We start from the raw sequence: 24862 nt of genomic DNA on the forward strand, positions 1-24862 counted from the left end.
AAGATAGAAAGCGAAACTCAGGCTCTTTCTGGCCTTTTATTATAGTCAGCATGGCCATGAGTGGAAGAGATAATAGAATCCGTTTAAGCCAGCTGTTCAGCTTCTCTGAAGGAAGAACCCAAACATCAGGAACCTTCTGCTTGTTTCTAGGCAGAATAGAAACTTACGTGTCAGCTAGAAACTTCCAGCTTGCACCAGTTTGTATCACACAGGGAAGCTTCCAGAACCCTCCTGAATCAATTAGAATAGGAAAGATCTTTACACATTAAATCAATACTTTCTTCTCCAAAAGATACACACTGACAGGTTGAAGATGCTTTTAAGACTTTGCATAAAATGGCTTCTAGAGCACATCTTTCAAATCTAGTTAGATCTCTTACGGAAAAATTAACTAGAAAAAGCACTTGTTGAAATTGTGCCTTCTGGTACCTACTGCATTAATAAAGCAACATCCAATTGTTTAGCACAGTTGTACATCATATTAGTTTTCAAAGTATGCCAAAATACAATAACGCTTTGTGTTCGTTTATGGCTTTAGCATTTTAATCCTCTGTTTATTGGTGATGGCATGTATTCATTTTGATTCTTGAGTCTGGATTCTAACTTCTCTTGGTTAAAACAATAAACCAACTTATTCCTTTAGTGAAATAATAGTTGTATTTATACCATGTTGAAATGTGTTAAGTATGAAAAGCAGTTGTGATTGTGAGTTTATGTACCACTGGAAACATAATAGCAACCTGAAGCAACTGCTTGAGAAACAAAATGAATTAAAAAATAATAATAAAATAAAAAATGCACAGTGATTGAGGAAGACAATAATTATAGTTTTCTATAACTTGGGGTTGTCTTAAGCTAAGTTCTCCTCAGAGTAGACTGATTGAAAATAATGTACCTAGATTAATGATCGGCATTCATTTCAATAGGTCTATTCTGAAAATGATTAATATTGGTCACAACCTATGGTACCCAATGGGCATGATCAGAACCTTAACAAAAATGACATAATGGCTGAGAAGGTCTTTCCCAGAATGCCACTAGAACTTGTGTCATTCTGGGGCACTGGAGATAGTGGTGGGAAGCCACATACCCTACCCCAAGATAAAGCAGAACTTGATTTGATTCTGAATGAATAAAAATGGATGAAAATCCCTACTGTTATACTTTTTAAGAGGATGACTCCAATATTAGGTTTCCAATATAGCTGAAAATATACCCCTTCTCGGCTGCTCTGTGTCCTCCTCTTCATTTCTCAGTGTATTTTCTTTAAATAGTTTTTCAGTATTACAACAAACATACAAGTTTAATTAAAGAAGAAAGAAAGAAAACAAACCTACAATTTGATTCTATTTCCTCTCTTTGGCTCCTTACATTTTAACTTTACTGCTACATATCCAAATTAATTCCTTATTTATTTGTTTTTCTCCTAAAATTCTATTTCATTTATATCTTAACTGCTCAATTTATGCTAAGCCTGCTATTGTTTTAAGTTGTTCACAATAATTTTTCAAATAGTCCACAAATTTTCCCATTCTTTACTGAATATATTTTTTCTTCCTTGTGCCTTATGTGAGTTTAGCCATCCCTGCATAGTCCATCAATTTCATCTGCCAATCCTCCTTGGTTAGGACTGTTTCGTATTTCCATCTTTGTGCATAAATAAGGCATTTGCAAACTCGGTCCTGCAGATGTTTTTGGCCTACAACTTCCATGATCCCTAGTTAGCAGGACCAGTGGTCAAGGATGATGGGAATTGTAGTCCCAAAACATCTGGAGGGCCGTGTTTGCTTGTGCCTGGCATAAATTGTCTGGGCAGCTGTTGTTGCATACATAAACAGTTTTTTTTCCTGATCTTTGGGGACATTTGTCACTGAGGAGAAAGAAAAAACTTTTTAATTGCTAATGTGCAAGTGCTCCCTAATGAACTACAGTACAGAGTGGATTATCTCCCTGTGGATAAGATGGCAATCCTGGAAAGTGACCAAGTTAGAGAATGTTGTTATCTAAACCTTCAATGAATCAGGAGTTTTTCGTGAGTTGTGAAAACTACTGCAAACATGTCCTGTTCCTGGCTGCAGTTTCTCTCTACCCTCACCCTAGATGGAGACAATGCATTTTTTAAATTTCATTGATCTATGGGATAGTTGTGGACTTATTTAAAATGTCTAAACTATGGCACACAGTATCCTATTCTCTAATATTTGTAGGTAATTTGCATGTCTTTCATTTTTCACAAGTGAGGGAAAATTTGTGAACGGGTGCCAAAAACTCTGGAAGATTAAGGCATTGCTATGGTGAGTTGCTGTCTTTCCTTTTCCTTCTAGGCATGTTAAATGAGAATTTAGGACAGAACCAGTTATAACTTTGTCTCCTGTAATAATATTATAAATGTCTTGATAGATCAGACTAGCGGTCCATCTCGTCCGATACGCTTTGTTTCAAACAATGGTCGCCCATCATGGACCTGCTCCCTGATGCCACCATGAAACTGATGGCATTTCCCTTGCCTTGTAATTTGTCCTCAGCATGTGCTATACAGAGTCATACCTCCTCTGCATGTTGATGTTTCATTTTTATCTATCCTGGCTTATAGTTGGGGATACTTTGATCCACGGGGGGGGGGGGGGAGGGTTCTAATGTAATTCCCTTTTATTTTATTTTTTTATCTATAGTTTTTATTAGATTTTTCTAATTTACATTTCAAAATATTTATTTAAACAACCTTAAATCAATGACTTCCCTTCTTCTCTTTATGTGGTTCATTTTGCATACTGTACATCCCTGCATATTTTAAATGAACTAAACCATTCAGCAATCCATTGTTACACCATCAAAACTTGTTTACACTGTTGAATTTATCTTAATGCTACCAGCGTTTTTAAATGTACACAATTTTCACCCATATAATCAGGAAACAGTTTCAGTCTTCTTTCAAGGAATATTCTTCTTGTTCTCTTATTTTCTAATTCCCTTTAAAGTAGTCTAACGGTCATTGTGTCAACTTGTGTCAATAAAATTAAACACGTTAATTATGTTTTTCATGGTGGTGAGGTGTTAGAGGACTTCCTTTTCTTTGTTGTAAATATACTGAGTTCAATCTGAATTCAAGTTGCAATCCTAATTCTATCTGATCAGACAGAAGTAAATTGCTGGAGTAGTGCAGTCTGACTAAGTTGCATTTTCCAGACTTCTGCTCGCATTATGATTAATATAAGTTCCGTGGATTTCAGTGCTAGTTTCAGTGGTATGTATGTATGGGCTGATGATACTGAGAGCTACCCACAGTGGGCTACATAAAAAAAACACAATAAGTGTATGTACTCGTGTGTGTGTGTGTGTTTTTGTGTATATATATATATATATATATGCAGGTTTTGGTGTCCTCGGGTGTCTTCCCGTGTAAAAGTTGGGGTGTCTAGGCGACGTTTCGACGAGGTCTCACTCGTCATCTTCAGGCTGGTGCTTTCGGCTTCTTGTTACTGGAACAGAGCAGGATCTCAGTGTTTGAGTTCCTATAAATACTGTTGAGGAGGTGTGGTGTATAGCCTCCAATGTTCTGGGCAGAGAGGATGTTCTGCCCAGAACATTGGAGGCTATACACCACACCTCCTCAACAGTATTTATAGGAACTCAAACACTGAGATCCTGCTCTGTTCCAGTAACAAGAAGCCGAAAGCACCAGCCTGAAGATGACGAGTGAGACCTCGTCGAAACGTCGCCTAGACACCCCAACTTTTACACGGGAAGACACCCGAGGACACCAAAACCTGCATTCCTGTACCCGTGAAAATCTACGAAAGCATATATATATATATATATATATATGTGTGTGTGTGTGTGTGTAATGGGTCTACTATAAGCATGACTAAATCTGGTTGTTTTGTTGAGTGGGAGGTGGTGGGTTTTTTTGATGCTGCCTCTCATTTTGTGTCTCCTACACAATCACTCATTGCATAGCTTCTGCCTTCTCAATCTCTTAATGAAATTTGATGGCTTCCAAGACTCATTCCCCACTCCCTGACTTCTTCAACTCCCACTCCTGGCAGTTTTTAGTTTGCTTCTAATATTGTGGGGTTTTTCTGATTCTTATTTTCCTCATTATTGCTTAGCAGTCTTGAGGCTTCAGCAATAATACAAGATGTAAGCCTCTATATAAATTAACGCAAAACTATTGGGTCAGGTGAGGCTATTTACTTCCAATCTGTTTTCCTGTTTCAGTTCAAGGTAAGCCCTTAGAGGGAGATAACATGGGCAGAAGAGAGAATGAGACTACCACGACCGAATTCATCCTGCTGGGCCTCTCTAGTAACCCTCAGATCAAGATCGCCCTCTTTGGCCTCTTTCTCCTCATCTACCTCATCACTGTGGTGGGCAACGGTCTCCTCCTGCTGCTTGCTGTGGTGGACCCCCGCCTGCACACCCCCATGTACTTCTTCCTTGGCAACCTGTCTTTCCTTGACATCTGCTATACTACCAGCAGCATCCCCCAGATGTTGGCTCATTGCCTGTCAGCCAAGACCACCATTTCCCATTCTGGCTGTTACGCCCAAATGTACATCTCCCTCTTCTTGGGGATGACAGAATGCCTCCTGCTGGCGATGATGTCCTACGACCGCTGGGTGGCTGTTTGCAACCCCCTGCGCTATAATATCATCATGAGCAATAAGGTTTGCATTGCTATGGCAACCATTTCATGGGGCAGCTCCTTCCTCCTGATCCTGGTACCTTCTGTCACCTCACAGCCCTCTCTATGTGGGCATAATGTTATCAACCACTTTTCGTGTGAGGTCCAGGCTATGCTCAAGCTGGCCTGCTCAGACACTAGTGGAAACCAGGTGACAATGTTTGCCACCAGTATCCTTACTCTGCTTCTTCCCTTTGGCTTCATCTTGGTCACCTACGCCCGTATTATCACCACCGTGTTGAAAATGCAATCCACAGAGAACAGGACCAAGGCCTTCTCAACCTGTAGTTCACATCTCATGGTGGTCACCATATTCTATGGAACAGCCATGTCAATGTACTTACAGCCTCAGACCAAGACATCCTCAGATCTAGACAAATACATTGCCATATTCTATGGCACCATCACACCCATGTTGAATCCACTGATCTATAGCTTAAGGAACAAGGATGTGAAACAAGCTTTCCGGAAAGTGACAGGGAGGAAGAGAGACCTCTGATACCTATCAGCCCCCTCCCTTTAATATCAGAAATGCTGGCCTTTTCTTTTGATGTATATTTTTGTATAGGCACACATTGGTACTGGTCCCCGCAAGTGTCTTTTCAACTAATACTTTTGTGTCTAGAAAAACCTATAATTTGTCACCTAAAGTCTTGCAAAATAGGAAAGCGAGGTTTATGGATAGTGAAATAATGAAACACAAACATTTCTGATGTCGAGCACTGACTTTTGAGCTTGGGAATTCAGCTATTGTGGAATTCTGAAATTTTGACCTGGAGAAATGTAGTAACAGCATGAAGAACCTGAGCAAACAAATTCTAGAAGGGAACCTGTTTTAGTCTGCTACAACAAAAACATCAAAGACTCCTGTGGCACTTTAGCTAATTTCTTCTTAGGTTTCCATATATTCCTTCATTTTCAGATGTCTGATGATATGGGCTAAAGTCCATTAAAGATTATGCCACAGGTTTGCACTTCCTTGGCCCATGTCCACGCACTTTCCATTTTTTGTCCCTCCACATTCCCCAGGAAAACCCAGTCTCTACTGCTGAACTGGAATAAACAGCAATTCGGGTTTTCCACAAATTGCCACTTGCTCCAATTCAGTGTCAAAGAGCGGGTTTTCAGGGGGAAAGTGGTGGGGCAAAAATAAATACCGTATTTTTTGCTCTATATGACTCACTTTTTCCCTCCTAAAAATTAAGGGGAAATGTGTGTTGGTCTTATGGAGCAAATGCAGGCTGCACAGGCTATCCCAGAAGGTAGAACAGCAATAGGTTTCGCTGCTTTCACTGTGCAGTGATCCCTCTTGTTGTTCTGGCTTCTGAGATTCAGAATATTTTTTTTCTTGTTTTCCTCCTCCAAAAACTAGGTGCGTCTTATGGTCTGGTGCGTCTTATAGAGAGAAAAATACGGTAAATGCTTCGACATGGACTGGAAAGCCCAAATCTGTGCCTAGAAATGCAGCACAAAGGCAAGTGTTATGGAAACAGAATTGTCTCAATTCAGCAGCTCCCTCAGAATCACAGAATTGTAGAGTTGGAAGGGACTCTGAGGATCATCTAGTCCAACCCCCTACAACGCAGGAATAGGCAGCGCTCCCATAGGGGGATCAAACCTGCAACTTTGGCGTCATCAGCACCATGATCTAACCAACTCAGCTGTGCAACTTCCACAAGCAGAAGGTCCAGAATAGAGCTATGGGTGAGCCGGAGTTCATGTCCCACCCAACTTTGCATGCAATGCCATTTCCTGATGTTGAAATGAAGATGGCATCCCTGGCTTATGTGCTGCCCTGCGCAACCTAAAGATCTGGAACTGGGAAGCAAGATTTTGAAATCCTGGCATGAAATCAAAACAAAACATGTTTTGAAATGTGTGGAACCAGTTGTGCACAGTGAAGTTTATTTGGTTTTCAATATCTTAAATAAAAATGTTGCACGTCTCTGCAAATGTGTCAGTCTCTCCTTTTCCCTCTGAGCTCTTTTTGCCATGTGAGCAGAGAGAACCAATATGTAAACCAGGCACAGGCAAACTTGGCCCTCCAGATGTTTTTGACCTACAACTCCCATAATCCCTAGCTAGCAGGACCAGTGGTCAGGCATGATGGGAATTGTAGTCCCAAAACATCTGGAGGGCCGGGTTTGCCTGTGCTTGGCATAAATCATCTGGGCAGCTGTTGTTGCATACACAAACAATTTTTTCCTGATCTTTGGGTACATTTGTCACTGAGGAGAAAGAAAAAACTTTTTAATTGCTAATGTGCAAATGCTCCCTAATGAACTACAGTACAGAGTGGATTATCTCCCTGTGGATAAGATGACAATCCTGGAAAATGACCAAGTTAGAGAATGTTGTTATCTAAACCTTCAATGAATCTGGGGTTTTTCGTGAGTTGTGAAAACTACAACAAACATGTCCTGTTCCTGGCTGCAGCTTCTCTCTCCTCCCAGCCTAGATGGAGACAATGCATCTTTTTAATTTCATTGATTTGTGGGATAGTTGTGGACTTATTTAAAATGCCCAAACTATGGCACACACTATCCTATTCTCTAATATTTATAGGTAATTTGCATGTCTTTCATTTTTCACAATTGAGGGAAAATTTGTGAGCGGGTGCCAAAAGCTCTGGAAGATTAAGGCATTGCTATGGTGAGTTGCTGTCTTTCCTTTTCCTTCTAAGGATGTTAAATGAGAATTTAGGACAAGATCAGTTATTACTTTGTCTCCTGTAATAATATAATAAATGTCTTGATAGATCAGACTAGCGGTCCATCTCGTCCGATACTCTTTGTTTTAAACAATGGTCGCCCATCATGGACCTGCTCCCTGATGCCACCATGAAACTGATGGCATTTCCCTTGCCTTGTAATTTGTCCTCAGCATGTGCTATACAGAGTCATACCTTCTCTGCATGTTGATGTTTCATTTTTATCTATCCTGGCTTATAGTAGGGGATACTTTGATCCACTGTGGGATTTATTTTTCTAATTCCCTTTTATTTTATTTATTTTTTGTATAGTTTTTATTAGATTTTTCATTTCAAAATATTCATTTAGACAACCTCAAATCATTGACTTCCCTTCTTCTCTTTCTGTGGTTCATTTTGCATAGCATACATCCCTGCATATTTTAAATGAACTAAACCATTCAGTAATCCATTGTTACACCATCAAAATTGGTTTACGCTGTTGAATTTATCTTAATGCTACCAGCGTTTTTAAATGTACCCAATTTTCACCCATATAATCAGGAAACAGTTTCCAGTCTTCTTTCAATGAATATTCTGCTTGTTCTCTTATTTTCTAACTCCCTTTAAAGTTGTCTAATGGCTATTGTGTCGCCTTGTGACAATAAAATTATACACATTAATTATGTTTTTCGTGGTGGTGGGATGTTAGAGGACTTCCTTTCCTTTGTTGTAAATATATTGAGTTCAATCTGAATTCAAGGTGTAATCCTAATTCTATCTGATCAGACAGAAGTAAATCGCTGGAGAAGTGCAGTCTGACTAAGTTGCATTTTCCAGACTTCTGCTCGCATTATGACTTCTGCTCACATAATTATGACTTCTGCTCATATTATTATAAGTTCCATGGATTTCAGTGCTAGTTTCAGAGGTATGTATGCATGGGCTGATGATACTGTGAGCTGCCCTCAGCGGACTACATTAAAAAACAACAACAGTAAATGTATGGGATGTGTGTGTGTGTGGTTGTGTATAAAATGGGTCTACTATAAGCATGACTAAATCTGGATTGTTTTGTTGAGTGGGTGGTGGTGGGGTTTTTTGATGCCGCCTCTCATTTTGTGTCTCCTACACAATTACTCATTGTATCCCTTCTGCCCTTCTCAAGCTTTTAATGAAATTTGATGGCTTCCAAGACCCATTCCCCACTCCCTAATTTCTTCAACTCCCGCTCCTTGCAGTTTTTCGTTTCCCAGACCTAATGGTCAGGGGTCCTTTTACCTTACTATAAGCATGACTAAATCTGGATTGTTTTGTTGAGTGGGTGGTGGTGGGTTTTTTTGATGCTGCCTCACACTTTTGTGTCTCCTACACAATTACTCATCCCATCCCTTCTGCCCTTCTCAAGCTTTTAATGAAATTTGATGGCTTCCAAGACCCATTCCCCACTCCCTGACTTCTTCAACTCCCCCACCTTACAGTTTTTAGTTTGCTTCTAATATTGTGAGGGGTTTTCCTTATTCTTATTCTTATTTTCCTCATTATTGCTTAGCAGCCTTGAGGCTTCAGCAATAATACAAGATGTAAACCTCTATATAAATCAATGCAACACTTTTGGGTTAGGTGAGGCTATTTACTTCCAATCTGTTTTCCTGTTTCTGTCCCAGGTAAGCCCTTAGAGGAAATAACATGGGCAGAAGACAGAATGAGACTACCACGACCGAATTCATCCTGCTGGGCCTCTCTAGTAACCCTCAGATGAAGATCGCACTCTTTGGCCTCTTTCTCCTCATCTACCTCATCACTGTGGTGGGCAACGGTCTCCTCCTGCTGCTTGCTGTGGTGGACCCCCGCCTGCACACTCCCATGTACTTCTTCCTTGGCAACCTGTCTTTCCTTGACATCTGCTATACTACCAGCACCATCCCCCAGATGTTGGCTCATTTCCTGTCAGCCAAGACCACCATTTCCCATTCTGGCTGTTACGCCCAAATGTACATCTCCCTCTTCTTGGGAATGACAGAATGCTTCCTGCTGGCGATGATGTCCTACGACCGCTGGGTGGCTGTTTGCAACCCCCTGCGCTATAATATCATAATGAGCAATACTGTTTGCATTGCTATGGCAACCATTTCATGGGGTAGCTCCTTCCTGCTGATCCTGGTACCTTCTCTCACCTCACAGGCCTCTCTATGTGGGCATAATGTTATCAACCACATCACATGTGAGGTCCAGGCTATGCTCAAGTTGGCCTGCTCAAATACTAGTGGAAACCAGGTGTCAATGTTTGCCACCAGTATCCTTACTCTGCTTCTTCCCTTTGGCTTCATCTTGGTCACCTACGCCCGTATTATCACCACCGTGTTGAAAATGAAATCCACAGAGAACAGGGCCAAGGCCTTCTCAACCTGTAGTTCACATCTCATGGTGGTCACCATATTCTATGGAACAGCCATGTCAATGTACTTACAGCCTCAAACCAAGACATCCTCAGAGCTAGACAAATACGTTTCCTTATTCTATGGCACCGTCACACCCATGTTGAATCCACTGATCTATAGCTTAAGGAACAAGGATGTGAAACAAGCTTTCCGGAAAGTGACAGGGAGGAAGAGAGACCTCTGATACCTATCAGCCCCCTCCCTTTAATATCAGAAATGCTGGCCTTTTCTTTTGATGTATATTTTTGTATAGGCGCACATTTGTACTGGTCCCCGCAAGTGTCTTTTCAACTAATACTTTTGTGTCTAGAAAAACCTATAATTTGTCACCTAAAGTCTTGCAAAATAGGAAAGTGAGGTTTATGGATAGTGAAATAATGAAACACAAATATTTCTGAGGTCGAGCACTGACTTTTGAGCTTGGGAATTCAGCTGTTATGGAATTCTGAATGTTTGCCCTTGAGAAATGTAGTCACAGCATGAAGGACCTGAGCAAACAAATTCCAGAAGGGAACCTGTTTTAGTCTGCCACAACAAAAACATCAAAGACTCCTGTGGCAGTTTAGCTAATTTCTTCTTAGGTTTCCATATATTCCTTCATTTTCAGATGTCCGATGATATGGGCTAAAGTCCATTAAAGATTATGCCACAGGTCTGCACTTCCCTGGCCCGTGTCCACACACTTTCCATTTTTTGTCCCTACACATCCCCCAGGAAAACCCAGCCTCTACTGCTGAATTGGAACAAACAGCAATTCAGGTTTTCCACAAATTGTCATTTGCTCCAGTTCAGTGGCAAAGAGTGGGTTTTCATGGGGAAAGTGGTGGGGCAAAAATAAATACATGCTTGGACATGGACTGCAAAGCCCAATTCTGTGCCTGGAAATACAGCACAAAGGTAAGTGTTATGGAAACACAATTGTCTCAATTCAGCAGCTCCCTCAGAATCACAGAATTGTAGAAGTCGAAGGGACTCTGAGGACCATCTAGTCCAACCCCCTACAACACAGGAATAGGCAGCGCTTCCATAGGGGGATCAAGCCTGCAACCTTGGCGTCATCAGCACCACGATCTAACCAACTCAGCTGTGCAACCTCCACAAGCAGAAGGTCCAGAATAGAGCTATGGGTGAGCCGGAGCACATGTCCCACCCAACTTTGCATGCAATGCCATTTCCTGATGTTGAAATGAAGATGGCATCCCTGGCTTATGTGCTGCCCTGTGTAACCTAAAGATCTGGGACTGGGAAGCAAGATTTTGAAATCCTGGCATGAAATCAAAACATGCTTTGAAATGTGTGGAACCATTTGTGCACAGTCATGTTTATTTGGTTTTCAATATCTTAAATAAAAATGTTGCACGTCTCTGCAAATGTGTCAGTCTCTCCTTTTCCCTCTGAGCTCTTTTTGCCATGTGAACAGAGAGAACCAAAATGTATACCAGGCACAGGCAAACCTGGCCCTCCAGATGTTTTTGACCTACAACTCCCATGATCCCTAGCTAGCAGGACCAGTGGTCAGGCATGATGGGAATTGTAGTCCCAAAACATCTGGAGGGCCGAGTTTGCCTGTCCTTGGCATAAATCATCTGGGCAGCTGTTGTTGCAGACATAAACAGTTTTTTCCTGATCTTTGGGTACATTTGTCCCTGAGGAGAAAGAAAAAACTTTTTAATTGCTAATGTGCAAGTGCTCCCTATGAACTACAGTACAGAGTGGATTATCTCCCTGTGGATAAGATGACAATCCTGGAAAGTGACCAAGTTAGAGAATGTTGTTATCTAAACCTTCAATGAATCAGGAGTTTTTCGTCAGTTGTGAAAACTACCGCAAACATGTCCTGTTCCTGGCTGCAGTTTCTCTCTCCCCCCAGCCTAGATGGAGGCAATGCATCTTTTTAATTTCATTGATTTGTGGGATAGTTGTGGACTTATTTAAAATGCCCAAACTATGGCACACACTATCCTATTCTCTAATATTTGTAGGTAATTTGCATGTCTTTCATTTTTCACAATTGAGGGAAAATCTGTGAACGGGTGCCAAAAGCTCTGGAAGATTAAGGCATTGCTATGGTGAGTTGCTGTCTTTCCTTTTCCTTCTAAGGATGTTAAATGAGAATTTAGGACAAGATCAGTTATTACTTTGTCTCCTGTAATAATATAATAAATGTCTTGATAGATCAGACTAGTGGTCCATCTCGTCCGATACTCTTTGTTTCAAACAATGGTCGCCCATCATGGACCTGCTCCCTGATGCCGCCATGAAACTGATGGCATTTCCCTTGCCTTGTAATTTGTCCTCAGCATGTGGTATACAGAGTCATACCTTCTCTGCATGTTTTTGTTCATTTTTATCTATCCTGGCTTAAAGTTGGGGATACTTTGATCCACTGTGGGATTTATTTTTCTAATTCCCCTTTATTTTATTTATTTTTTGTATAGTTTTTATTAGATTTTTCATTTCAAAATATTCATTTAGACAACCTTAAATCAATGACTTCCCTTCTTCTCTTTTTGTGGTTCATTTTGCATACTGTACATCCCTGCATATTTTAAATGAACTATACCATTCAGTAATCCATTGTTACACCATCAAAATTGGTTTACACTGTTGAATTTATCTTAATGCTACCACGTTTTTAAATGTACACAATTATCACCCATATAATCAGTTTACAGTTTCCAGTCTTCTTTCAATGAATATTCTGCTTGTTGTCTTATTTTCTAACTCCCTTTAAAGTTGTCTAATGGCCATTGTGTCGCCTTGTGACAATAAAATTAGGTATACATGTTAATTATGTTTTTCATGGTGGTGGGATGTTAGAGGACTTCCTTTCCCTTGATGTAAATATATTGAGTTCAATCTGAATTCAAGTTGTAATACTAATTCTATCTGATCAGACAGAAGTAAATCGCTGGAGAAGTGCAGTCTGACTAAGTTGCATTTTCCAGACTTCTGCTGACATTATGATTAATATACGTTCCATGGATTTTGGTGCTAGTTTCAAAGGTATGTATCTATGGGCTGATGATACAATGAGCTACCCACAGTGGGCTACATTAAAAAACACAATAATTGTATATACTGTATGTATGTGTATGTATGTGTATATATATATATATATATATTTGCTTTCGTAGATTTTCACGGGTACAGGAATGCAGGTTTTGGTGTCCTCGGGTGTCTTCCCGTGTAAAAGTTGGGGTGTCTAGGCGACGTTTCGACGAGGTCTCACTCGTCATCTTCAGAAGATGACGAGTGAGACCTCGTCGAAACGTCGCCTAGACACCCCAACTTTTACACGGGAAGACACCCGAGGACACCAAAACCTGCATATATATATATATATATATATGTCTACTATAAGCATAGGGACACGGGTGGCGCTGTGGGTTAAACCACAGAGCCTAGGATTTGTTGATCAGAACATCGGCGGTTCGAATCCCCGTAAGGGGGTGAGTCCCCGTTGCTCGGTCCCTGCTCCTGCCAACCTAGCAGTTTGAACGCACGTCAAAGAGCAAGTAGATAAATAGGTACCGCTCCGGCGGAAAGGTAAACGGCGTTTGGCATTTCCGTACGCTGCTCTGGTTCTCCAGAAGCGGCTTAGTCATGCAGGCCACATGACCTGGAAGCTGTACGCCGGCTCCCTTGGCCAATAAAGTGAGATGAGCACCGCAACCCCAGAGTCTGTCACGACTGGACCTAATGGTCAGGGATCCTTTTACCTTACTATAAGCATGACTAAATCTGGATTGTTTTGTTGAGTGGGTGGTGGTGGGTTTTTTTGATGCTGCCTCACACTTTTGTGTCTCCTACACAATTACTCATTGCATCCCTTCTGCCCTTCTCAAGCGTTTAATGAAATTTGATGGCTTCATAGACTCATTCCCCTCTTCCCACTCCCTAACCTCTTCAACTCCCACTCCTTGCAGTTTTAGTTTGCTTCTAATATTATGGGGGGTTTTCCTTATTCTTATTCTTAGTTTCCTCATTATTGCTTAGCAGCCTTGAGGCTTCAGCAATAATACAAGATGTAAGCCTCAATATAAATGAATGCAACACTCTTGGGTCAGGTGAGGCTATTTACTTCAATCTCTTTTCCTGTTTCAGTTCCAGCTAAGCCCTTAGAGGGAGATAACATGGGCAGAAGAGAGAATGAGACTACCACGACCGAATTCATCCTGCTGGGCCTCTCTAGTAACCCTCAGACGAAGATCGCCCTCTTTGGCCTCTTTCTCCTCATCTACCTCATCACTGTGGTGGGCAACGGTCTCCTCCTGCTGCTTGCTGTGGTGGACCCCCGCCTGCACACCCCCATGTACTTCTTCCTTGGCAACCTGTCTTTCCTTGACATCTGCTATACTACCAGCACCATCCCCCAGATGTTGGCTCATTGCCTGTCAGCCAAGACCACCATTTCCCATTCTGGCTGTTACGCCCAAATGTACATCTCCCTCTTCTTGGGGATGACAGAATGCCTCCTGCTGGCGATGATGTCCTACGACCGCTGGGTGGCTGTTTGCAACCCCCTGCGCTATAATATCATCATGAGCAATAAGGTTTGCATTGCTATGGCAACCATTTCATGGGGCAGCTCCTTCCTGCTGGTCCTGGTACCTTCTCTCACCTCACAGGCCTCTCTATGTGGGCATAATGTTATCAACCACTTTCTGTGTGAGGTCCAGGCTATGCTCAAATTGGCCTGCTCAGATACTAGTGGAAACCAGGTGTCAATGTTTGCCACCAGCATCCTTACTCTGCTTCTTCCCTTTGGCTTCATCTTGGTCACCTATGCCCGTATTATCACCACCGTGTTGAAAATGCAATCCACAGAGAACAGGGCCAAGGCCTTCTCAACTTGTAGTTCACATCTCATGGTGGTCACCATATTCTATGGAACAGCCATGTCAATGTACTTACAGCCTCAGACCAAAACATCCTCAGATCTAGACAAATACATTGCCATATTCTATGTCACCATCACACCCATGTTGAATCCACTGATCTATAGCTTAAGGAATAAGGATGTGAAACAAGCTTTCAGGAAAGTGACAGGGAGGAAGAGAGGCCTCTGATACCTACCAGCCCCCTCCCTTTAATATCAGAAATGCTGGCCTTTTCTTTTTTCTTTTTTCCTGTTTTATTAAATTTGCTTAGGTAGCCTTTTCTTTTGATGTATATTTTTGTATAGGTGCACATTTGTACTGGTCCACGCAAGTGTCTTTTCAACTAATACTTTTGTGTCTAGAAAAACCTATAATTTGTCACCTAAAGTCTTGCAAAATAAGGGAGCGAGGTTTATGGATAGTGAAATAACAAAACACAAATATTTCTGATGTCGAGCGCTGACTTTTGAGCTTGGGAATTCAGCTGTTGTGGAATTTTGAATGTTTGCCCTGGAGAAATGTAGTAACAGCATGAAGGACCTGAGCAAACAAATTCCAGAAGATAACCTGTTTTAGTCTGCCACAACAAAAACATCAAAGACTGATGGGCTAAATGATATGGGCTAAAGTCCATTAAAGATTATGCCACAGGTCTGCACTTCCCTGGCCCGTGTCCACACACTTTCCATTTTTTGTCCCTCCACATTCCCCAGGAAAACCCAGCCTCTACTGCTGAATTGGAACAAACAGCAATTCAGGTTTTCCACAAATTGCCATTTGCTCCAATTCAGTGGCAAAGAGTGGGTTTTCATGGGGAAAGTGGTGGGGCAAAAATAAATACATGCTTGGACATGGACAGGAAAGCCCAAATCTGTGCTTGAAAATGTAGCACAAATGCAAGTGTTATGGAAACGGAATTGTCTCAATTCAGCAGCTCCCTCAGAATCACAGAATTGTAGAAGTCGAAGGGACTCTGATGACCATCTAGTGCAACCCCCTACAATACACGAATAGGCAGCGCTCCTATAGCAGGATCAAACCAACAACCTTGGCGTCATCAGCACCACGATCTAACCAACTGAGCTGTGCAACCTCCACAAGCAGAAGGTCCAGAATAGAGCTATGGGTGACATGTCCCACCCAACTTTGCATGCAATGCCATTTCCTGATGTTGAAATGAAGATGGCATCCCTGGCTTATGTGCCACCCTGTGTAACCTAAAGATCTGGAACTGGGAAGCAAGATTTTGAAATCCTGGCATGAAATCAAAACATGTTTTGAAATGTGTGGAACCATTTGTGCACACAAATTTGGTTTTCAATATCTTAAATAAAAATGTTGCACGTCTCTGCAAATGTGTCAGTCTCTCCTTTTCCCTCTGAGCTCTTTTTGCCATGTGAGCAGAGAGAACCAAAATGTAAACCAGGCATAGGCAAACTCAGCCCTCAAGATGTTTTTGACCTACAACTCCCATGATCCCTAGCTAGCAGGACCAGTGGTCAGGCATGATGGGAATTGTAGTCCCAAAACATCTGGAGGGCCGGGTTTGCCTGTGCTTGGCATAAATCATCTGGGCAACTGTTGTTGCATACATAAACAGTTTTTTCCTGATCTTTGGGTACATTTGTCACTGAGGAGAAAGAAAAAACTTTTTAATTGCTAATGTGCAAGTGCTCCCTAATGAACTACAGTACAGAGTGGATTATCTCCCTGTGGATGAGATGACAATCCTGGAAAGTGACCAAGTTAGAGAATGTTGTTATCTAAACCTTCAATGAATCTGGGGTTTTTCGTGAGTTGTGAAAACTACTGCAAACATGTCCTGTTCCTGGCTGCAGCTTCTCTCTCCTCCCAGCCTAGATGGAGGCAATGCATTTTTTAAATTTCATTGATCTATGGGATAGTTGTGGACTTATTTAAAATGCCTAAACTATGGCACACAGTATCCTATTCTCTAATATTTGTAGGTAATTTGCATGTCTTTCATTTTTCACAAGTGAGGGAAAATTTGTGGACGGGTGCCAAAAACTCTGGAAGATTAAGGCATTGCTATGGTGAGTTACTATCTTTCCTTTTCCTTCTAAGGAAGTTAAATGAGAATTTAGGACAGAACCAGTTATAACTTTGTCTCCTGTAATAATATAAAACATGTCTTGATAGATCAGGCCAATGGTCCATCTCGTCTGATACTCTTTGTTTCAAACAATGGTCGCCTGTCATGGACCTGCTCCCTGATACGACCTGGTGCCACTGGGAAGTTCAAACACATGCCATGAAACTGATGGCATTTCCCTTGCCTTGTAATTTGTCCTCAGCATCTGGTATACAGAGTCATACCTCCTCTGCATGTTGATGTTTTATTTTTATCTATCCTGGCTTACAGTTGGGGATACTTTGATCCACTGTGGGATTTTTTTTTCTAATTCCCTTTTATTTTATTTTATCATGTATAGTTTTTATTAGATTTTTCTAATTTACATTTCAAAATATTTATTTAAACAACCTTAAATCAATGACTTCCCTTCTTCTCTTTTTGTGGTTCATTTTGCATACTGTACATCCCTGCATATTTTAAATGAACTAAACCATTCAGTAATCCATTATTACACCATCAAAACTTGTTTACACTGTTGAATTTATCTTAATGCTACCAGCGTTTTTAAATGTACACAATTTTCACCCATATAATCAGGAAACAGTTTCCAGTCTTCTTTCAATGAATATTCTTCTTGTTCTCTTATTTTCTAACTCCCTTTAAAGTTGTCTAATGGCCATTGTGTCGCCTTGTGACAATAAAATTATACATGTTAATTATTTTACACTGGCCAGACTAAATACGTTACCGTCAGCTGTTCTTGAAGGTAGATATCAAAAAATTCCATTTGAGAACCGGCTCTGCCCCTGTGGAGCTGGCTATGTAGAGACGGCGTCACACGTTCTCTTGTCTTGCTCCCTATATAAAGATCTCAGGGACGAGACCATCACGCCGCTCCTATCTGCCATCCCCGGCCACTCTTGCGAAGCCAAATTGTGCTCACTTCTAGCCGACCAGAACAGCTCGACAACAGAGAAGGTTGCCAAATTTATCGAGAGAGCAATGAGACTGAGAGCTGGTATCTGAATGATATCAGTGTGGTCACCCGGATTCCTCGTCTGGGTTTTTATGATTATTATCATTATGTTTTATTATTATTATTTTATTACTTGCCAAGTTTTAAGTACTGAGATTATTAATTTACCTAGGGTTTTAATAGGTCACAAGATTTTAACTATATTTGTAATGTACTTCTGTTGGTGTTTGTCTTTTGATGCTATGGCCTGTTGGCTATGCAAATAAAGTTTTATTCATTCATTCATTCATACATGTTAATTATGTTTTTCGTGGTGGTGGGGTGTTAGAGGACTTCCTTTCCTTTGTTGTAAATATATTGAATTCAGTCTGAATTCAAGTTGCAATCCTAATGCTATCTGATCTGACAGAAGTAAATCGCTGGAGAAGTGCAGTCTGACTAAGTTGCATTTTCCAGACTTCTGCTGACATTATGATTAATATAAGTTCCATGGATTTTGGTGCTAGTTTCAGAGGTATGTATGTATGGGCTGATGATACAATGAGCTACCCACAGTGGGCTACATTAAAAAACACAATAATTGTATGTACTGTGTGTGTGTGAAAAGGATCTAGGAGTCTTGGTTGACCACAAACTTAACATGAGCCAACAGTGTGACGCGGCAGCTAAAAAAGCCAATGCAATTCTGGGCTGCATCAATAGGAGTATAGCATCTAGATCAAGGGAAGTTATAGTGCCACTGTATTCTGCTCTGGTCAGACCTCACCTGGAGTACTGTGTCCAGTTCTGGGCACCACAGTTCAAGAAGGACACTGACAAACTAGAACGTGTACAGAGGAGGGCAACCAAAATGGTCAAAGGCCTGGAAACAATGCCTTATGAGGATCGGCTAAGGGAGCTGGGCATGTTTAGCCTGGAGAAGAGGAGGTTAAGGGGTGATATGATAGCCATGTTCAAATATATAAAAGGATGTCACATAGAGGAGGGAGAAAGGTTGTTTTCTGCTGCTCCAGAGAAGCGGACACGGAGCAATGGATACAAACTACAAGAAAGAAGATTCCACCTAAACATTAGGAAGAACTTCCTGACAGTAAGAGCTGTTCGACAGTGGAATTTGCTGCCAAGGAGTGTGGTGGAGTCTCCTTCTTTGGAGGTCTTTAAGCAGAGGCTTGACAACCATATGTCAGGAGTGCTCTGATGGTGTTTCCTGCTTGGCAGGGGGTTGGACTCGATGACCCTTGTGGTCTCTTCCAACTCTATGATTCTATGATTCTATGATTCTATGTGTGTGTGTGTTTGTGTGTGTGTTGGGTGTACTACAAGCATGACTAAATCTGGATTGTTTTGTTGAGTGGAGGAGGAGGAGGAGGAGTTTGGATTTGATATCCCACTTTATCACTACCCAAAGGAGTCTCAAAGTGACTAATATTCTCCTTTCCCTTCCTCCCCCACAACAAACACTCTGTGAGGTGCGTGGGGCTGAGAGACTTCAGAGAAGTGTGACTAGCCCAAGGTCACCCAGTAGCTGCATGTGGAGGAGCGGAGACGTGAACCGGGTCCCCAGATTACGAATCTACCACTCTTAACCACTACACCACACTGGCTCTTGAGTGGGTGGTGGTGGGTTTTTTTGATGCTGCCTCTCACTTTTGTGTCTCCTACGCAATTACTCATTGCATCCCTTCTGCCCTTCTCAAGCCTTTAATGAAATTTGATGGCTTCCAAGACTCATTCCCCTCTTCCCACTCCCTAACTTCTTCAGCTCCCGCTCCTTGCAGTTTTTAGTTTCCTTCTAATATTGTTGGGGTTTTCCTGATTCTTATTTTCCTCATTATTGCTTAGCAGCCTTGGGGCTTCAGCAATAATGCAAGATGTAAGCCTCAATATAAATTAATGCAACACTCTTGGGTCAGGTGAGGCTATTTACTTCCAATCTGTTTTCCTGTTTCCGTCCCAGGTAAGCCCTTAGAGGAAATAACATGGGCAGAAGAGAGAATGAGACTACCACGACCGAATTCATCCTGCTGGGCCTCTCTAGTAACCCTCAGACGAAGATTGCCCTCTTTGTCCTCTTTCTCCTCATCTACCTCATCACTGTGGTGGGCAACGGTCTCCTCCTGCTGCTTGCTGTGGTGGACCCCCGCCTGCACACCCCCATGTACTTCTTCCTTGGCAACCTGTCTTTCCTTGACATCTGCTATACTACCAGCACCATCCCCCAGATGTTGGCTCATTGCCTGTCAGCCAAGACCACCATTTCCCATTCTGGCTGTTACGCCCAAATGTACATCTCCCTCTTCTTGGGGACGACAGAATGCCTCCTGCTGGCGATGATGTCCTACGACCGCTGGGTGGCTGTTTGCAACCCCCTGCGCTATAATATCATCATGAGCAATAAGGTTTGCATTGCTATGGCAACCATTTCATGGGGCAGCTCCTTCCTCCTGATCCTGGTACCTTCTGTCACCTCACAGCCCTCTCTATGTGGGCATAATGTTATCAACCACTTTCTGTGTGAGGTCCAGGCTATGCTCAAGTTGGCCTGCTCAGACACTAGTGGAAACCAGGTGTCAATGTTTGCCAGCAGCATCCTTACTCTGCTTCTTCCCTTCGGCTTCATCTTGGTCACCTATGCCCGTATTATCACCACGGTATTGAAAATGCAATCCACAGAGAACAGGACCAAGGCCTTCTCAACCTGTAGTTCACATCTCATGGTGGTCACCATATTCTATGGAACAGCCATGTCAATGTACTTACAGCCTCAAACCAAGACATCCTCAGATCTAGACAAATACATTGCCATATTCTATGGCACCATCACACCCATGTTGAATCCACTGATCTATAGCTTAAGGAATAAGGATGTGAAACAAGCTTTCAGGAAAGTGACAGGGAGGAAGAGAGGCCTCTGATACCTACCAACCCCCTCCCTTTAATATCAGAAATGCTGGCCTTTTTTTTCTGTTTTATTAAATTTGCTTAGGTGGCCTTTTCTTTTGATGTATATTTTTGTATAGGTGCACATTTGTACTGGTCCACGCAAGTGTCTTTTCAACTAATACTTTTGTGTCTAGAAAAACCTATAATTTTTCACCTAAAGTCTTGCAAAATAAGGGAGCGAGGTTTATGGATAGTGAAATAATGAAACACAAACATTTCTGATGTCGAGCGCTGACTTTTGAGCTTGGGAATTCAGCTGTTGTGGAATTTTGAATGTTTTTCCCTGGAGAAATGTAGTCACAGCATGAAGGACCTGAGCAAACAAATTCCAGAAGGGAACCTGTTTTAGTCAGCCACAGCAAAAACATCAAAGACTCCTGTGGCACTTTAAAGACTAGCTTATTTCTTCTTAGGTTTCCTTATATTCCTTCATTTTCAGATATCTGATGATATGGCCTAAAGTCCATTAAAGATTATGCCACAGGTCTGCACTTCCTTGGCCCGTATCCACACACTTTCCATTTTTTGTCCCTCCACATTCCCCAGGAAAACCCAGTCTCTACTGCTGAATTGGAACAAACAGCAATTTGGGTTTTCCACGAATTGCCACTTGCTCCAATTCAGTGGCAGAGAGTGGGTTTTCATGGGGAAAGTGGTGGGGCAAAAATAAATACATGCTTGGACATGGACTGGAAAGCCCAAATCTGTGCTTCGAAATGCAGCACAAAGGCAAGTGTTATGGAAACACAATTGTCTCAATTCAGCAGCTCCCTCAGAATCACAGAATTGTAGAAGTCGAAGGGACTCTGAGGACCATCTAGTCCAACCCCCTACAATGCACGAATAGGCAGTGGTCCCATAGGGGGATCAAACCTGCAACCTTGGTATCATCCGCACCACTATCTAACCAACTGAGCTGTGCAACCTCCACAAGCAGAAGGTCCAGAATAGAGCTATGGGTGACATGTCCCACCCAACTTTGCATGCAATGCCATTTCCTGATGTTGAAATGAAGATGGCATCCCTGGCTTATGTGCTGCCCTGTGTAACCTAAAGATCTGGAACTGGGAAGTAAGATTTTGAAATCCTGGCATGAAATCAAAACATTTTTTGAAATGTGTGGAACCAGTTGTGCACAGTGAAGTTTATTTGGTTTTCAATATCTTAAATAAAAATGTTGCATGTCTCTGCAAATGTGCCAGTCTCTCCTTTTCCCTCTGAGCTCTTTTTGCCATGTGAGCAGAGAGAACCAAAATGTAAACCAGGCATAGGCAAACTTGGCCCGCCAGATGTTTTTGATCTACAACTCCCATAATCCCTAGCTAGCAGGACCAGTGGTCAGGGATGATGGGACCTGTAGTCCCAAAACATCTGGAGGGCCGAGTTTGCCTATGCCTGGTGTAAACTCTTCCTAGGAGAAAAGTCTACCCTCCCAGTAACCTTTTCCTTGGGAACTGGAAAGGGAAATATTACCATTTCCCTCTCTTGTGCACACATACGCATATAAAGGAAGAAAGACATTTGAGTTTAACAAGGGATTTCTCTGTGTAAGAATATTTGAAAGGTCCCACAGACTTTTATTCTAATGCTTCACTCACTTGCTGCACAATTCTGTGTTTTTAAACTCTGCTGCAGGCTCTCTCTTGCTGGAGCGTATGTTTAGCCCCGCACTTTAGATCTAGGGAGCAAGCCAATTCTCCCACATGGAAGGTTTATATCTATTTTTCTCCCCACAAAACGGGAGTCAGGTTGTCTGATATGGCCTGCTCAAAGCAGCTTATGCCCAGATGCCGATCAGATTCACATCTGTTTATCTTCCACAATGTTGCGGAATAGTCTGATGCTTTCAAGCCATTCATTGGGTAACACCAGTGGCAATGATTTTCAAAGTGGATCTGATGCAGGAACAGTGAACTGTGATGGACTTTTGGAGTACTGAAGTTGTGCCTCCACCTATGCTCATCCTGTCTATCTGTAAATAAATGCAAATATTACAAAATGGCAATAAGCCTCCTTTCAAAGGAAACCAAACTCAAGTAAGTGCTATTGCACATGAAGAAATGTAACAGTACAGTCTGTATCCTGTGCAGTCTGCTTTATTGTGTTTTTAATATTTTGGGGGGAGCTGCCCAGAGTGGCTGGGGCAACCTAGTCAGATGGCCGGCATATAAATATTATTATTATTATTATTCACTGTAAGAATAGGCTGTACTGGGCTGATCTTGAAGTCTTCTGGGTCCAATCAAGGAACATAATGCTCAAGGGGGACAGAACTTCTTATAGCAAGTAAACAATTCTCTAAGAGTACCAATTCCTTTGAGTTATTCAATCCCAAGGGCATTGAGATATGTTTGTTTTCAGATCTGCAGCAAATACACTGGGATATTTTTTTAAATGCTTTGTGTATTCAAAGAACTAAGATATACATGGGCTTATTCATGGGGTGTGATTACAAGAAATGGGCGTTTACTGGAGATAATACAAAAGAGACCCTTCTGTACTGGTAAATATATTTATGGTCCTTAATGCAACTTATTTCCCGGCTCCCTGTCCATCTGTTGGTCTACCTAGCTATTCATCTCTTGTTCTCACTCTCTGGCTTTGCATCTTCATTTTGTTGTCACTGCTTAGGATGGAGCTCAGTCTAACCACATCCCAAGGGCACCATGTTGGCTACCTCTGTAATGCAACATACTTTTGTGTTTTGAGGTGAGACTCTAGAATGTTTTGTGGGTTGTTAGGATGATCTAGGGCTGGGAGAAACTCTGACCAGGAATCCTTGAGTGCTGCTGTCTGTGTGACAATAGTGAGCTCTGTGGCCCACTGGCCAGTCTCAGTAGAAGGCAGATTCATATGTTCCTATGTACCTGTCAGAGTAAATACTTTACTAACATGGGCCATTGACCTCACTCAACTTAAAGCAGCTTCAAGCAAGCCTGAGTCTATAAATCTGAAGGCAATTGAAGCCAGGCAAGTCAATGGGGCAAAGATCACATAGAATTGTTTTAACTAAATTGGTTTGCAGACTCAAAAACCATTGCAACCTTGAATTCAGAGTAGCTGAAAATCACACAGGAAGATTCATCTGGAACAGTGATTGCCAGCATCTCTCTTGCTGTCAATTGCCTTGCTTCACTGGTCTTCCAACAAATTTAGTTTAGCATTGTCTTCTCTGATTTTGCTGTGATTGTAGCATCTATAAACACCAAGCAGAGGAAATGGATAGGGGAAAGGCTGGGAAATTTTTTATATTCCTCTTTGATCCCTTAGGCAACTTTACTGTTGCCCACCAAGAACGATAGCCCTCTTCCAAAACTCTGACATGAGTCCACTGACTAAACAGGGCACTGTGGAATGTATTGACTTCACAGCTTGTTCCTCAGCTTTCCTCCCATCTCTATCTTGGAAAAAAGAAAAGAAAACCCATGAACGTTGCTAGTACTCAAAATTCAAGTGCCTGCGATTGGGTGGGGAATGGAGCTCATTCCCATCCAGTTTGCAAGCATTTCCCCACCTGAAGCAGTGCTTACTCACTACAAGAAATGCTTTTATTTTTTAAAATGGCTGCTGATAAAACTGGGCTATCCCAGTTCCCCTCAGAAAAACCCTTTGAGGCAGCTTAGGCTGAAAGACTGCCTACGGTCATTGTTGCTAAACTTCATGGTCAAACAAATATTTGAGCCAAGGTCCCAGGTGTCCAATATGACACATCCTGCATCTAAGAGAGTTGTGTTATGTTAACCCTATCCCTGTTACATTATTACATAAATATCTGTATTTACAGGGGCAGAATCTACTTTCTCATAGCATTCTACACCCGAAACAGTCAACAACATCCAGATGTTTCTGGACTAGAACTCCTACCATTCCTGACCACTGCCCGTGTTGGCTGAGGCCGATGGGCGTTGTAGTCTAGAAACGTCAGGAGGGCACCACATTGGCTTTCCTAGCCCTGCACTGTGGGATTCATGCAGCTTTGTCAATAGAGCAGAAGTATGAAGTGAAGCAGAGACTGCAAAGCTAACAGAGAAAGCAAAGGATGAGAAATCTCTGCTGTGATGCACACTGGTGAGGCAGCAGCAGTTGAAGTGAGGTTTAGGAAGGAGAGAGAAGAGGAAGTCACTAACAAACCAGTAGAGATGGCAGAGCAG

At 41.9% G+C, this 24862-nt stretch overlaps 4 protein-coding genes across 4 annotated transcripts; all 4 read left to right on the top strand.

The window, feature by feature from the left end:
• The first annotated feature begins 2246 nt into the window (after positions 1-2246).
• Positions 2247-5836, top strand: LOC310661382 (olfactory receptor 13H1-like). The gene is made up of 2 exons (XM_083407246.1): positions 2247-2294; positions 4219-5836. The coding sequence occupies exon 2, from the start codon at positions 4248-4250 to the stop codon at positions 5181-5183; it is 936 nt and encodes a 311-aa protein (XP_083263372.1). The 5' UTR covers positions 2247-2294; positions 4219-4247; the 3' UTR covers positions 5184-5836.
• A 3226-nt stretch (positions 5837-9062) lies between these two features.
• On the top strand, positions 9063-9998 carry LOC310663404 (olfactory receptor 13H1-like; the record flags this gene model as incomplete). The annotated part of the gene is made up of 1 exon (XM_083411223.1): positions 9063-9998. One exon carries the CDS (start codon positions 9063-9065, stop codon positions 9996-9998), a length of 936 nt encoding a protein of 311 aa, XP_083267349.1.
• A 3928-nt stretch (positions 9999-13926) lies between these two features.
• On the top strand, positions 13927-15276 carry LOC310663399 (olfactory receptor 13H1-like). Its single transcript, XM_083411218.1, has one exon. The coding sequence runs from the start codon at positions 13951-13953 to the stop codon at positions 14884-14886; it is 936 nt and encodes a 311-aa protein (XP_083267344.1). The 5' UTR covers positions 13927-13950; the 3' UTR covers positions 14887-15276.
• Positions 15277-19747: 4471 nt separating this feature from the next.
• On the top strand, positions 19748-20888 carry LOC310663400 (olfactory receptor 13H1-like; the record flags this gene model as incomplete). Its single annotated transcript, XM_083411219.1, has 1 exon — positions 19748-20888. One exon carries the CDS (start codon positions 19748-19750, stop codon positions 20681-20683), a length of 936 nt encoding a protein of 311 aa, XP_083267345.1. The 3' UTR covers positions 20684-20888.
• Between the last annotated feature and the right edge of the window lie 3974 nt (positions 20889-24862).

Source organism: Podarcis tiliguerta (assembly GCF_965153285.1).
Source record: "Podarcis tiliguerta genome assembly, chromosome: 13".
In the NCBI taxonomy this organism is placed as follows: Eukaryota; Metazoa; Chordata; class Lepidosauria; order Squamata; family Lacertidae; genus Podarcis; species Podarcis tiliguerta.